Genomic DNA, 15,919 nt, shown 5'->3' on the forward strand with positions numbered 1-15,919 from the left:
AATAACTCCTAATTAACCTGGCCCCCAGTTACACTCCCTTTAAGGCAACTGTCCAAAATAGATTTTAGAGATAAAACAGACTCAGAAAGTTAATACAATGCCCTGGACAGTGGAATTCCAAATGGCCTTTCCCCAACTCCAGTTTCGTAAGACAGCAGACCTATGCACAAATTAAGGCTTCTTAACATGTTCCTGTTAGATCTGACTTAGCCTTCCAACACACAACTTTTCATTCTCCTTTATATCTGTTTCTCTCCTTTAATGTGTAAACTCTATTCTTCCATATGTCTTTGAAACTGTATCTTCCTCATTATATAAAAACTTTCATGGTGCCAATATTGCCAGTAACCTTTGGCGAAAAATAAACACATTCCTTAGTCCTGCTTATCTGAGTAGTTGTAAACAGACTAAAATCTCTTTGAAATCCAACTATGCCTTCATTTATTGAAAAATGCAAATTCCCTTCACACCTTACATGCTAAGCTAGCATCCATGATACACATTAGCATGTCAAGCACCTAGCTTCTTTTGACGATTTAAATCTTGCAAGTCTGCCTGACTCCAAATGTAATTAAATCACAGACAGACCCAACTATACTTACCCCCATAAGCCTACTTCACAATAAACCAGGAAAGCATTATGAAAAAAATGTTAGTTTCGTGACAAAAGAAAAATATAAATTTGTACAGTTGCAATATAGAATTATAATACAGAATTAGTTAAATCAAATTATGTAAGAATCATGCACCCATACAATTAAACCTTCACACAAGAATTATCCACTGTCTTCTTTCTACAATAAACTAATTTCAAGTACATTTTTTTTTGATATTCATTCATGGGACATTGGCATTGCTGACAAGGTCAGCATTTATTGCCTATCCCTAATTGCCCTTGCCTAGAGGGCATTTTTAAGAGTCAGCCACATTGCTGTGAATCTGGAGTCACATGTTGGCAGATTTCCTTCCCTAAAGGGCATTAGTGAACCAGACAGGCTTTTACAACAATTGATTCATGGTCACCATCTAGACCTTCAATTCCAGATATTCATTGAATTCAAAGTCCACCATCTGCTGTGTTGGGATTTGAACCTGGTATTACCCTGGGTCTCTGGAACACCAGTCCAGTGACAATACCACTACGCCACCGCCTCGAAAGATCTCATGCTCCTCTTATCCAAAAGACCTCTACCACTTTCGATAGGAGGTCATTTCCATGAAGGAGAATTTCCGTTCTCCTTCCTTCTTTTGACAAGAATCTTAGATCAGAAGCTGTCACCTCTCTCTGCCCTTCCACCCTTGTTCCACCTGCTCCGCCCCCTACTGAACAGGACAAAATCCATCACATTTCCACTTCTGAGGGAGAGCCACACAGACTCGAAATGCTAACTCTGTTTCTCCCTCCACAGAGGCTGTCAGATCTGCTGAGCTTTTCCAGCGTCTCCTGTTTATTCATTTCAGATTTCCAGCATCCGCAGTATTTTGCTTTTATCTTCAGTCAGAATATGGCTAGTGAACAGTATTTCTGGAGATGAGGTTTTTTTAAACTATGAGGCTGAAGACCCTTCTCCTCCATGTGTTAATGGCACCTTATCACCCAGTGATTGGCTGGCATAGTCTTTAACTTATCTTAATCGGTTTTAGCCTTAGTGCGTAATTAATCTTGCTAATGGAACGATGAAATTGTTCAATGTGTTCTTTTAATCTAATTTCAGACCTACGGCTTTATATTTTGTACAGCTTTAGGTTTCTAAACTCTCTTCTAGCCTGATTTAAATACAATCTTCTGTAGCCATACCATGTAAACTAAAAGTCTGTAAGAAACTTGATAGTTAATACAAAGGGTTAATTTTTACCACCCCATCATGGCAGAGGGGGCAGGGCCGTAAAATGCAGTGAGCCAATCAAAAGCCCGTTGACTTTGGGGGGACTGTAAAATCCACCCCCGGCGTAAAATCCCGCCCGCAATCTCTTTAGGAAACATGTCTGGTGTTAACCTGAGTAAGTTTGAAGACGACTAACCTTGTGATAAACCTGCTAATTAATTTGTAGTTATTTACTTATAACTGAGGCTCAGTTCTTAGTTTCTGGCCCAACTATTCAAATTTCCAGCCATTGTTTTATCTCCACCTTTTAGCCTATTTCGATCCATTCACCCCACCCCACCCCCACTAGGGCTATCTGTCCCTTGCTCGTCCTGCTTTCTACCCTTAATGTCACCATTAGCACATTCCTTAGATAATATCATCACCATCAACACCTCTTTGTCCTTTTGTCTATGACATCTTTTGGTTATCTCCACCTATCACTGGCCCTCTATCCAGCTCTACTTGTCCCCCCCCCCCCCCGACTCCCCTTAAACCAGCTTATATTTCACCTCCCTTCTATTTTTATTTAGTTCTGATGAAGAATCATACGGACTCGAAACGTTAACTGTGTTCCTCTCCACAAATGCTGTCAGACCTACTGAGTTTTTCCAGCTATTTTTATTTTTATTCACAAGAGGTGATGGATCGAGGTCTCAGCTGCTAATGGTCCTGGTGTGTTGTTTCCATAGTTACGTACATTCCAATTGCGCAGATATAACTTGTTTGTTTAAAACTACAAAAGTAGTTCTAACGAGTTAATCTTAAGGTAAATGTAAAGGCAAAAGTCACATCATACATCACCCACTTGAAAAGGTGAGCTGTTAATGCCAGTTCTCCTAATGATCGAGGGTTAAGTCTTCGATTGTTATTAAAAGACACGCTGCTTGCATTTTTGACACCCACATCCTATGAATAAGGAAAAAATCACTAGCACACATTTGAATGTTATAGATTGTATCAATGTCAGACAGGCGCAGGAATTATGTTGTATTTAGGATGTTCCAATATTGCACTGTCACGGATCTTTCTTAAGGCTCCTTTTTAAAGGGTATTTATATTCATTCATCCAATGTCTTCGTCATTAGTTGAGGTTCGCTTCCTTAAAATAATCTGTTGCCGGCTTGTCTAATTCATTGTCAGTGTAACAATATATAAAGTGATTACTGTTTAGGAATCGCACGTTGCTTCTAAGATGGCTCCCTTCGGCCTCGTTAATTTATTCAGTAAGTTTAGTCTGAGAATGATTGACTTTTTCTAAAACTCACCATCCAAGTTTACTCACAGCTGCTAGTTATCACGCTATACATTGTAGAATAATTCACTGTGCGTTACTGTGTATACATTGTATATAGTATAGAATAACATACTGTGCATTGTTGGCACAACACTGTATATCTTATATAATAACAGTGTGTTACTAGGTATAACACCGTATATATTATATAATAACATTATGTTGTTGGTATAACACTAAATATTACAAAATAACATTGTGTTACTGGGTATATATTGTATATATTATACTATAACATACCATGCATTGTTGGTATAACATTATACATGTATAATAACACTGTGCATTACTGGGTATAACACCGTATATATTATAATAACACACCATGAATTGTTGGTATAACACTGTATATATTATATAATAACACTGTGCATTACTGGGTATAACATGATATATATTATATAATAACACTGTGTTACTGAGTATAACATTGTGTATATGTTACATAATAATGCTGTGTTATTGGTATAACACTATATATTATATAACAACACTGCGTTACTGGATATAACACAGTATATATTATATAACACAACATGCATAGTTGGTATAACACTATATTATATAGTAACACACTGTGTGTTACTGGGTATAACACCATATATATGATATAATAACACACCATGAATTGTTGGTAGAACACCATATATAATTGATAATAACACTGTGTATGGTTAGTATGATACTACATATCATATAATAACATTGTGTGTTTTTGGTATAACTGTATATGTTATATAATAATACTGTGCATTGTTAGTATGATACTGTGTATATTATATAACAATACACCATGTGTTACTGAGTGTAACACTTCTGTCCGTATAACTGAACTCACTATGTGTCACAGTACTCGTGTGCATAAGCGCATATTCCCTGTGCTCTCTCTTTCCCACAGCATTCTGGCCCTGAATGACAATCCAGCCAAGAAAAGGGATCAACGCCAGACAGGTAAAGTGCGTTCGTGCCAATTGTTGGAACAATCGCGCGTGCTGTAGGTAACTGGATCGGGAATTGAAAGCTGCACTGGATGTGTCACCTCGGATCTCTCCATGAGGTGCGGGCACCAGTTGGCACAGTATCGGAATCGCCATATCCTGACAATTCCCCAGAGATATCCGGCCTAGCCATGCCCCGCACTCCTCGTTCTGATCAACCTCGCCTCTGGTAACCTTTTACAGGTGTGCCAATCCAACCGTCTCACCGTGCCCAATTCTGTACATCAGGGGAAGGGCAAATGGCATCACAAAGTCAGGGCAAACAGCAGGATAAGTGAGCAAGGTTTCTCACTGTTACCCCTGCGTGCAGATAACCTTATATCCAGTGTCGGCCATGTTGTTTCAACTGGTCAACTACATCATTGGCACTCGTTTTTTTTTTAACCTGACGTTGAAACTCTATCGCCGTTCCTTCACTGTCACTGGGTCAAAATCCTGGAACCCCCTCCCTAACAGCACGGTGGGTGTACCTGCACCACATGGACTGCAGCGGCTCAAGAAGGCAGCTCACCACCACCTTCTCAAGGGGGCGATTAGGGATGGGCAACAAATGCTGGCCTAGCCAGTGTTGCCCACATCCCATGCACAAATTTTAAAAAATAGTTCTCGGGATGTGGGCACTGCAGGCAAGACTGGCATTTAATGCCCATCCCTAGTTAGCCTGAAAGGGCAGTGGCGGTCCTTCTCCTTTAGCTGCTACAGTCCTTGGGCCGAAGGCTTTCCTGGCCATGGTATTAGGGTGGGTAATGATGATGCCCCAGCAATGATGAAGGAATGCCAATCTAGGATGGATGTTTAAGCTGGAGGGGAACTTGGAGGGTCAAATCTCCCAAGAAATTGTGGGGGTATTTTTTGCCCTTCTCAACGGTAGCAGGCAGTTAACAGTGAGGTGTTGTCCGCCTTCCCATTTTGGACAATGACCTACAAGGGGCATCCATGCCAACCGCATGCCAGCAAGGAGTCGATACTTGCATTAAGGGGAGTCCAGACGGGCAAGAATGGGAAGAAAATGGAGGAAGAAAATGTGTTCAACTAACGTGCAAGAAGATGACTGACATAAGAGATCTCTAACCACAATTTATATAACGTTTTTGACATAATGAACTTTCCCAAGGCACTTCACAGGAGTGTATTAAAACATTTTATGACACTAAGCCACATGAGGAGACATTAGATCAGGTGACCAAAAGCTTGGTCAAAGGGGTAGGTTTTAAGGAGTGTCTTAAAGGAAGAAAATGAGACAGAGAGAGAGTGAGAGACAGGGGGGTTTAGGGAGGGGATTCCAGAGCTTAGGGCCCAGGCAGCTGAAGGCCCGGCCGCCAATGGTGGAGCGATTAAAATGGGGGGATGCTCAAGAGGCCAGAATTGGAGGAAGTTCAAAGATTTCGGAGGATTCTAGGGTTGGAGGAGATCACAGAGATTGGGAGCAGGTGAGGCTGTAGAGGGATTTGAAAGCTCGGGTGAGAATTTTAAAATCGAGAAGCTGCTTAAAGAGCTGTCTGTTTATATTTCAGATCCTCCCAATCAACCCCCACCTGCTAATGTCCCTGTCGGCGAGGTAAGACTGGGCTGGATGTAGAAACAAACAAATTGAGATATGAGCATTAGCAAATACTCGGGGAATTTTTATTTAATTGTCTTTGAAGATCAAAGGGGTGTTCTGCAGAACTTTTCCTCAGTGGATTGAATGGCTGGAGCAAGAGTTCTTGATAAGTTAGGCCGCAGGCAGGTCGAACAGGCATTTCACGTGCTGGACTTTGCTTTGTTCTTAATGTACAGCAACTGGATCAAAGAATGTTCACAACATAAGAATCGCCCACTGCCATAGAAAGTAATAAAGTAGGGAAGGGAGCAGAAGTAGGCCATTCAGCCCCTCAATACTGCTCCACCATTCAATAAGATCATGGCTGATCCAATTGTAACCTCAACCCCACGCTCCCTGCCCGATCCCTATACCTCTCAATTCCCTTAGTGTCTGAAAATCTATCGATCTCCAACTTGAATGATTGAGCATCCAGTGCTCTCCTGGGGAGGTGGGGAGGGTGGGGGACAATTCCAAATGTTCCCAACCCTCTGGGTGACAAAACATCCCCTCATCTCAGTCGTAAATGGTTGGCCCCTTATCCTGGGACTATGACCCCCCCCCACCCCCCTCCCACCGCCCAAGTTCCCTGGCCTCCCAGCCAAGGACAACATCCTCCCAACATCTGCCCTTTAGAGTTTTTATATACTTTAAATTAGCTCAAGTCTGATCCTTCTAAATTCTAGGGAGTAAGGAGCAGTCTACATAATCTCTCCTCACAGGACCAGCTCCCTCATCCCAGGAACCAGCCCAGCGAACCTTTGTTTATACCCTCCCACTAAAGCAAGCGTAGGCTCGCAAAAAAAAAAATCAACCTTCGAAACCCCTCACCCACAATTGGCATCGTGGTAATGTCACTGGACTAGCGGGACTGTGCCATGACATCGGGACGCTCCCGCTGACATCATGGCGCACCCTTTTACACTTGGCCGGATCGTGTGCGCGCCCGCCGAGTGTAATTTTCTGCCCCAAGTTAACGCTTTGGGGGCGTGGGTTCAAATCCCACCATGGACCAGAAGACCATAAGACATAGGAGCAGAAATTAGGCCATTCGGCCCATCAAGTCTGCGCCGCCATTCAATCATGGCTGATAAGTTTCGCAACCCCATTCTCCCGCCTTCTACCTGTAACCTTTGATCCCCTTACCAATCAAGAACCTATCTATCTCGGGCAACTGGTGGAATTTTAAATCTGATGAATCGATCAACCTGGAATTGAAAGCCTATCCCAAATAATGGTGGCTCTGAAACTAACGTCGATTGTCGCAAGAACCTAACGTCCTTCAGGGAAGGAAATCTGCCATCCTTACCCAGTCTGGCCTACATGTGACTCCAGACCCACGGCGACTCTTAACTGCCCCTCTGAAATGGCTGAGCAAGCCACTCAGCTCAAGGGCAATTAGAGGCGGGCAACAAATGATGCCCACATCGCCCTGAAAGAGTGAATAAATTAAAAGAAAAGTCTTCACAATATAAACAAGTGCCAATAATCTATCTTTTTACCATTGTGGGGTGCGAGTTTAGATCGACATTCTTGGGTCGATTATTTTCTTTATCCCCAGGGTGTCAAGGATCGCACAGACCGAGTGCAGAAAGGACAATCCTACGATAGCAACGGATTCCCATCTGATTTTTCCAACCAGTGAGGCTCAAGTTGAGGCCAGAGTCTCAGGATAAGGGGGTCGGCTATTCTGGGGCTGGGACGAGGAGAAACCTCTCCCCTCAGAGGGTTGTGACTCTTTTGGAATTGTCTGCTCCAGACTGCTGCAGATGCTCAGTTGTCGAGCGCATTCAAGGCTGAGACGGATAGATAAGCGGACGGGAGGGGAGTTAAGGGATACGGGGCTCAAACAGCGACATGGGGTTGAGGTGGAGGGTCAGCCATGATCTCACTGAATGGTGAAGCAGGCTAGAGGGGCTGAATGGCCTCCTCCTGCTCCTATTTATGTTCTTATGATTTTTGGGGTCAGATTTTGAACGGGCTCCTTTGTCTCCGGCCCTTAGCGGTCTTCGAATCAGTGACCACAGTTGCACAGACTAACAATATGGGCAGGATTTGTCCGTTGGCGAGTTGGGGGCAAGGCCTGCTCGCCGACGTGAAACTGATGTGGGATGACGTGGGGGAAAAGCCCCAGAGGTCATCCCGCCCCATTTAAACATTCAGGAAGGCGGGCGGACAGCAAAATCAGCTGTGGGCCCGCCGACATGTCAATGGCCAATTGAGGCCATTGACAGGGTAATGAAGCCAATTACAGGCCCTGCCCTTCCAACCTTAAGGCTGGCGAGCAGGCCAGGAGCCCCAGGGGGCTTCTGAAAAAACATGAAGCCTCATCCACCGGTGGGATGAGGTCTCATGTCTGTTTTAAAAAAAAGTTGAATAGAGTTTTTGTCATATCTATTAACACGTCCCCATCTTGTGTGACGTTGTCACACGATGGGGACATGTTGATAATTTTTTTATTATTCTACCTTTGAAGTTTGAAGCACTGCCAGTGATCTCCCTGAGGGCAGCACTTAGTCTCAGGGAGCGGTGCGCTCTATCGTGTGCCTGCGCAAAAGATCGCGCTCTTAACAGCTGGGGATTCCTCCCCCAACCCCCCTTGCATAGGAAGCGCATAACACTTCCCATCGGGCAGCCCGCTGGACGGGCCTTCATTGGCCCGCCCACTTAAAATGGCGGCGGGGCCTGTTTCGGCGGGCAGCGGCCATAGGGTGCCCGCTCGCCACCGAGCCGGTGGGACCCGCCCGCCCGTCAAGGGCAAAACCCTGCCCTGTACGTTCAGGGACCAGATGCCGTAAACAGCTCCCTTTCTTCAGGCCCCCTGTAGCGAGAAATCTTCAGCCCATCCGTGTCGGAAGCTGCAGAATTTCCAGGCACCCGGAGCAGTTGGGCAATTTCCCTGCCACCACCCCAGCTTCCCCTTTCTAGCCCGGGAGGTTGCCACACGCCCTCAGAAGGTGCTCTTGCTGCAAGTTTTCCCACCAACATCGGAGACGTGGGCCCTTCCACCGCTGAGTTCAAAGTGCGGTCACTGGTGTGAGGGTGTCTGCTGATGTGCACACCACAGGCAGCGCTGAGAGCTAACACCGGGGGTGAGGGGTGGGATCTGCTTCTCAGTGGTGACAGATGAGTCACGAACGCTGGTCTCAGGCATCGGCAGAACTTGCCAGCTCTACTTCGAATAATGACTTGGGATTTTTTTTTTTACACACACACACACACACACACACACACACAGGCAGATCTTGCTTTGGTCTTTCACAGCCTCTCAAAGTGCTTTACAGCCAATTGTTTTTTTTTTGATGTGTGGTCACTGTGGTAACGCAAGAGATGTCATAGCTTGGCTTTGTGGTGTCGGTTGAGGGGGCAGATGTTGGCCCAGGGTTTCGGAAGGGGAGCTCCCCCTCCTCAGCACCACTCTTCTCCAAAATAGCGGTCACGGGCTGTTTAATGTTCCCCCCTCCAAAAGACAGCACCTCAGTCAGCGTGGCACTCCCTCAGCGCTGCACTGGGAGTGCCGGCCTGGGTGCGGTTCTCAAGTCTCTGGAGTGGAACTTGACCCCACCACCTCTGGCTCAGAGGCAATTGTGCAACCAACCGAGCCACACCTTCCCAGGGTCTTCAATGGAGGAGGAAGAGTTTCGAGAAACTTAGTCCCAGCCAGACATCAAAGAAGGATTCACCCTCACCAGCGATGGGGTGAGGTTAATCCCTGATCCAGTTGTATGTCCATGTCCATGTCCAAATGCAGCAAGATCTGGACAATATCCAGGTTTGGGCTGACAAGTGGCAAGTAACATTCACGCCACACAAGTGCCAGGCAATGACCATCTCCAGCAAGAGAGAAACTAACCATCGCCCCTTGACATTCAATGGCATTACCATCACTGAATACCCCACTATCAACATCCTAGGGGTTTCCATTAACCAGAAACTGAACTGGACTAGTCATATAAATACTGTGGCAGGTCAGAGACTGGGAATCCTGCGGTGAGTAACTCACCTCCTGACTCCCCAAAGCCTGTCCACCATCTACAAAGTACAAGTCAGGAGTGTGATGGAATACTCCCCACTTGCCTGGATGAGTGCAGCTCCCACAACATTCAAGAAGCTCAACACCATCTAGGACAAAGCAGCCCCACCTGATTGGCTCCCCATCCACAAACATTCACTCCCTCCACCACCAACACACAGTAGCAGCAGTGTGTGTACCATCTACAAGACGCACTGCAGGAATTCACCAAGGATCCTTAGACAGCACCTTCCAAACCCACGACCGCTACCATTTGGAGGGACAAGGGTAGCATGCAGATGGGAACACCACCACCTGGAAGTTCCCCTCTAAGTCACTCACCACCCTGACTTGGGAATATATAGGCCATTCCTTCACTGTCACTGGATCAAAGTCCTGGAACTCCCTCCCTAACAGCGCTGTGGGTGTACCTACACCACACGGACTGCAGCGGTTCAAGAAGGCAGCTCACCACCACCTTCTCAAGGGGATGGGCAATAAAGCCAGCAATACCCTCATCCCTTGAAGGAATATTTTTAAAAATGTCAAAGCAGAGACAACGATGTTGAGACAATGACCCACTGCAGACCCCAGGACTCGCTCAATCCCCTCTCCCTGGTATCCACTTCAGCATGTGGCACAGTGAAAAAACTCAAGCCAGGCAATCAAGGGAATTCAATTTTTTTTTTTTTGCTAACCTTCATTTGCAAGATCTGGGCAAGGTTGGCATTTGTTGCCCAGCCCTAGCTGTCATTAGGAGGTAGTGGTGGGGCACCTTCTTGAACCACTGGGTGGAGAGTTGATGCAACAGAGTGGCTGGTTCGGCCACTCCAGAGGGTAGTTAAGAGTCAACCATGTTGGTGTGGGACTGCAGTCACATGTAGGCCCCGACCACACATGAATGGCAGGTTCCCTTCCCTAAAGAATGATTGTGAACCATTTGGCTTTCTAACGACAGGCTGAAAGCCTCAAGTTCACATTTCAGAACCAGACCCTTTTATTTTGAAGCTTATTCCAGTTCGCAGACTGCCCAGTGGTGGGATTCAAATCACATCGGCCGCTTACCAGCCCAGACATAACCACTGCACTACCATCCCACTATTGTGCAGAGCAGCATGTGCAGAGCCTTATAGATACTGCAGGCAGGACCTATGTAAACTCCTTACATGTCCGATTGGATAAGCAGTTCCCTGCCTGTCATTTTAATTCCCCAACTCGCTCTCACGCTGATCTCTCTATCCTTGATCTGCAACACTGCCCTAATTAAGCTCAAGGAGCTGCAAATCACCTTCCAATCAGGCACCTTACAGCCATCCGGACTCAACATTGAGCTCAACAATTTCAGATCTGCCCTCATTTTCTTTTCTTTTCAAGTGTCAACCTTCCTCTCCTTTCTCTTGCTCCTGTTTTCCGTTGGCAAGTGATCGTCATTCTGCCATTCGCACCTCCTCTAGGCCCATCTTTTGTTCCTTGACTTACTCCATTACCACTCCCCCTGGCCTTGCACCATCAAACTCTTCTGTCATTTAATCTCTTCCCATCTTCCACCCTATCACAGACCCTCCCTTTTGCAGCCTTCCGATCCTCCCCCCCCCCGTTTCGCTTGATCCTTAAACCAAGACAGCTCAAGCTTCTCCTCGTCCTGAGGAAAGGTCACAAAGACCTGAAACGCCTGTTTCTTTCCAAAGATGTTGCTCACTATCTTCCGCATGTTTCTTTCTGGGAAGCATTGGGATCGTGGAGGTGGATCTGGGCTGGGATCATGTACAGACCCATGCCCATGCATTGGCTGAAGGGGGAAGCCTTGCAATGTGGCGGTGGGGGGGGGCGGGTGGTTAGGTGGTTAGGGGGAGGCAGGTTTTGGAAGGGGGTGACAGGTGGCCTCCAAGCAAGGTGTCGCCAGATTCTGCGGAAGTTTCGATGTCCGAGAGACAATGCCATGGGGGTGAGGAGGTGGTCATGGGTGCCCCCTGGCATTGACCATAAGACCATAACACATAGGAGCAGAAATTAGGCCAATCGGCCCATCGAGTCTGCTCCGCCATCCAATCATGGCTGATATTGCATTGGTGCTAGCCGCAGGCACAGAAACAAGAGGAGGCCATTCAGCCCCTTTGAGCCTGCTCCACCCTTCAATGGGTGATCATGGCTGATTTGTATTTTAACTCCCTTTACCCACCTTGGTTCCTTAACTCTTAAAACAGGGCTGGGGAACCTATGGCCCATGGGTCTGGCCCGTTACTCAATTTCACCCAGCCCGCAGCAAGGTTTCTAAACCTAGGAACCCTATGATGGTAGCACCTTACGAATAGCGCCCATCGTCATCGCTGCGAATTTTCTTTGGTTAAGAGCATCAGCTAAATCACTATAATAACGTTTAACAATATAATATTCAAACTCAACCATCGCATTGAAGCAGTGGGTGAGTTGAGCATCTCCGCATTCTGTCTTAAGAAAACAAAGTTACGTTGATTTTGATGTGTGCGTGTGTGTGCATGTGTGTGCGTGTGCGTGTGTGCGTGTGCGTGTGTGTGTATGTGTGCGTGTGCGTGTGCGTGTGTGTGCGTGTGTGTGTGCGTGTGTGTGCGTGTGTGCGTGTGCGTGTGCGTGTGTGCGTGTGTGCATGTGCGTGTGTGCGTGTGTGCGTGTGTGTGTGTGTGCGTGGCCCGCAAATGATTTTGCCCATGTGTGAATGGCCGTGATAAGCAAAGTAAAAACGTCCCCCACCCCTGTCTTTATAACCCTTACTCAACGACAATCCACCAATCTCAATCGCTGAAAATTTCAGTTGACATCCGGACTCAACAGTTTTTTGAGTGAGGTTGGGGGGTGGGGGAGCGGGGGTGTGGGGGGCGAGTTCCACTCCCCTTTCTGTGAAAAAGTGCTTCCTGATACCCCACCGCTCCCCCACCCCCCCCAACCCGAGCAGCACAGCTGCAATTCTAAGGTCCTGCTGTCTTGTCCCAGACTCTCCCCCCTTGCCAGGGGGAAATAACTTCTCTCGCTCTGCCCTACCTAGCACGTTCGCCATCTTGCACGCCTCAATTAGATCAGCCTTTAACCTCCCATACCATGTTCCATTTCTCTGGCAGGGCGACGAATCAGGAGGAATTGTCTACGCATCCTTACAACTGAAAGGAAACCCAACAGCGAGAAGGGAAGTCACACCGCAAGACAACAATATGTTATATGCAACCGTGAGGTTTCAGGCTGAGACTCAGTAACCTCCCTCCTTGCATCTGTTGTCCGAAACCCGTGAATCAAGAAGGAAAAATCCGAAATATGGCCACACCCACTGTACACTCCATCTTGTTCTGTTGACTTGCCTTTGACAATTCGTGCCCCCTTACAGCACCCCATCGCCCCCCCACAACCCCCACCCCAGCACCAATCCCGGGCCAGAAAATATGAGGTTAAGCCGATGTCAACTTCGAACAGGAACAAGATGCTACCTTAGCCCTCCGTCCCTCACCCACAACCCCGCACACCACCCCAACCCCCCCTCCACCCGCCAACCCCTGCCTACCCCGCCATCTTCATTTAAGAAGGAGATGGCGGCGCCAATAACCGGGTCGACTGAGCGGCTGGTTTCGAATCACCAGCATGGGGGGGAGGGGCAGGTGCCCGGGAGAGGAGGGAGTTGATTGTGAAGGTCCCTGCGGTTAACTAGACTGATGTGGCTCACTGCCTCACCGTGAGCAATGGCTGGCACCCAAAGTCATAACGATTTGATGTTGGCCAGTCAGTGGTGACTCTCCCGCTGGTTGGTGAGTCCGATTATCCATCTGCAGGTGACAAAGAAAAGTTTGCTTGTTGGGCTTATTAATTAAAAAGAATTGCTGTAGAGAGACACAAGTTTCCAAAGCTTTGCATCTAACATTAATTTAAAAGGGAGATGAGTGATAATATTACTGAGCTGGCTATTCAAAGGCCCAGGCTAAATCTCTGGAGACATGGGTTCAAATCCCACCATGGCACCAGGTCAAGTTTGAATTCGGTGAATAAAATGTGGGATGCAAAGCTGGTCTTAGTGATGGTGATCATGAAACTGTCAATGGTTGTGTCTTTAAATGCCGTCTTGTTCACCAATGTCCTTCAGGGAGTGAAAATGACCATCCTTAACCCGGCTTGGCCTACCTGTGATGCCAGACCCACAGCAAAGTGGCTGACTCTTAACTGCCCTCTGAAATGGCTGCGCAAAGCCATTCAGGTCAAGGGCAATTAGGGACGAGCAACAAATGCTGGCCTTGCTACATCCCGTGAAAGAATTTTTTTTCAAAAGATCCATCAGGACAAACCCAAGAATACCAAATTTCAAGGGATGGCCACAATTTATAGCACAGGAGGAAAGACTGCTGATTGGGTGGCAAGTTGACTCTGATTGGCTCAGGTGTTACCATGGAGAAAGCAACAGAATGCCAACTTTCAAGGGATGGCCACAATTTATAGCACAGGAGGAAAGACTGCTGATTGGGTGGCAAGTTGACTCTGATTGGCTCCCAAATCTCCCCAAACTATAGGCATGCCCCTCTTTTCAGCACTATTCAAGTTCTATACTACCTTAGCAAATGTGAATTAAAAAAAAGGACTGAGTTGCATCTGTATAGGGACTTTCGCAACCACGAAGCAGCCCAACATGCTTTCCAGCCAATGAAGTGTAGTCACTGTTGTAAAGTATGAAACGCAGCAGCCAATTTGTACACAGCAAGATCTCACAAGCAGCAAAGTGATAAATAATTGGATAACCTGTTGGTTGAAGGGATGCATTTTGGCCCAGGACACTGGGGAGAAACCCCCTTGCTCTTTTTTTGAATTAGTGACCGTTGGATCTCTCACATACAGCAGACAGGAACTGGCCAGATCCTAAATACCAACACCCAGTATAAATAAATGCTGACCCGCTCCCCGTGTATGAATATGTTTTTTTTAAAAACGCCACCGGACTAGTAATCCAAAGGCCCGCCTCTGGTTTCCAATCCCCCACTACGGCACATGGGTTTGGTGTGGGGTTGGGTTGGGGGTTGGGGGTGGGGCAGAATTTTATCCCCTCCTCTCTCTCTTCCCCACACGGGCATGTTTGGGTGGGGTGAGATGTTCAAATGTTCAAAATATGAACCCCCAACCCCAATCGCCTTCGACACTTCCAGTGTTAACAGGCACGTTATGGGCACAGGTCATCAACCTGCTCATAGGAGGCAGGTTGGCAATTTAAGTACTATGTAGAGGCTGTTCTGTTTTATATTTTAATCATCGTTTCAAATTCAACCCTGGGCAGCTGGGTTTTCCAAACATCGGGAAAGGGAGGTAGGATACCCAATAGGATTTACAAACTATTGAGGGGGAGGCAGTGGTGTAGTGGTAATGTCCTTCGGCAGCACTTTCCAAACCTGTGACCTGTTTCACCCAGAAGGACAAGGACAGCAGTCACCTCGAAACCCAAGTACAAAAATTCAGTAAAAATTGGGAAATAAGAGCACTGGGACACCACCCTCCAAGGGTGGTTCCCCTCCAAGTCACACATCATCCTGACTTGGAAATGTATCGCCGTTCCTTCACTGTCGCTGGGTCAAAATCCTGAACTCCCTTCCCAACAGCACCCTGGGTGCACCTACACCACATGGGACTGCAGGGGTTCAAGAAAGCAGCTCACCACCACCTTCTCAATGCTGGTTCGAGATGGCCAATAAATGCTGACCCGCTCCCCGTGTATGAATATGTTTTTTTTAAAAACGCCACCGGACTAGTAATCCAAAGGCCCGCCTCTGGTTTCCAATCCCCCACTACGGCAGCCGTTAATAAAATTGGAATATGAAGCTAGTCTAAGTGAAGGTGACCATGGCATCTATCATCGAGCGTCATAAAGACCCATCTGGTTCCCGAATGTCCCTTTAGGGAAGGAGATCTGCTGTCCTTACCCGGTTTGGCCTACACGTGACTCCAGACCCACAGCAACTTCGAAGTGGACCGGTAGGTCACTCGGTTCGGGGGCAAATTAGGGATGGGCAACAAAGGTTGGCCTTGCCATCGACACCCGCACCCCATGAAAGATTAAAGGTACAAAACAAATACCCAATCTAAGAGAATTTTTAGCGGGGAAAATTAAAGAATGTGGTCCTGTTCATACACTTCAGGCAACATGAGATGACCTGCTCTGAGCCAATCAAT

At 46.9% G+C, this 15,919-nt stretch overlaps 1 protein-coding gene across 2 annotated transcripts in view; it reads left to right on the plus strand.

The window, feature by feature from the left end:
- Window positions 1-14,721, plus strand: part of LOC121272336 (paired immunoglobulin-like type 2 receptor beta) — a 55,266-nt gene extending 40,545 nt beyond the window's left edge. The window contains exons 6-8 of one of the 2 annotated variants that reach the window (XM_041178962.1): window positions 4,061-4,113; window positions 5,675-5,718; window positions 12,847-14,721. In XM_041178962.1, coding sequence (XP_041034896.1) covers window positions 4,061-4,113; window positions 5,675-5,718; window positions 12,847-12,978 — 229 coding nt within the window. In that variant the 3' untranslated portion in view covers window positions 12,979-14,721. The remainder of the gene's footprint in view (window positions 1-4,060; window positions 4,114-5,674; window positions 5,719-12,846) is intronic. The other variant, XM_041178963.1, reaches the window with a different exon arrangement.
- Window positions 14,722-15,919: the final 1,198 nt, after the last annotated feature.

Source organism: Carcharodon carcharias, chromosome 33, assembly GCF_017639515.1.
Source record: "Carcharodon carcharias isolate sCarCar2 chromosome 33, sCarCar2.pri, whole genome shotgun sequence".
In the NCBI taxonomy this organism is placed as follows: Eukaryota; Metazoa; Chordata; class Chondrichthyes; order Lamniformes; family Lamnidae; genus Carcharodon; species Carcharodon carcharias.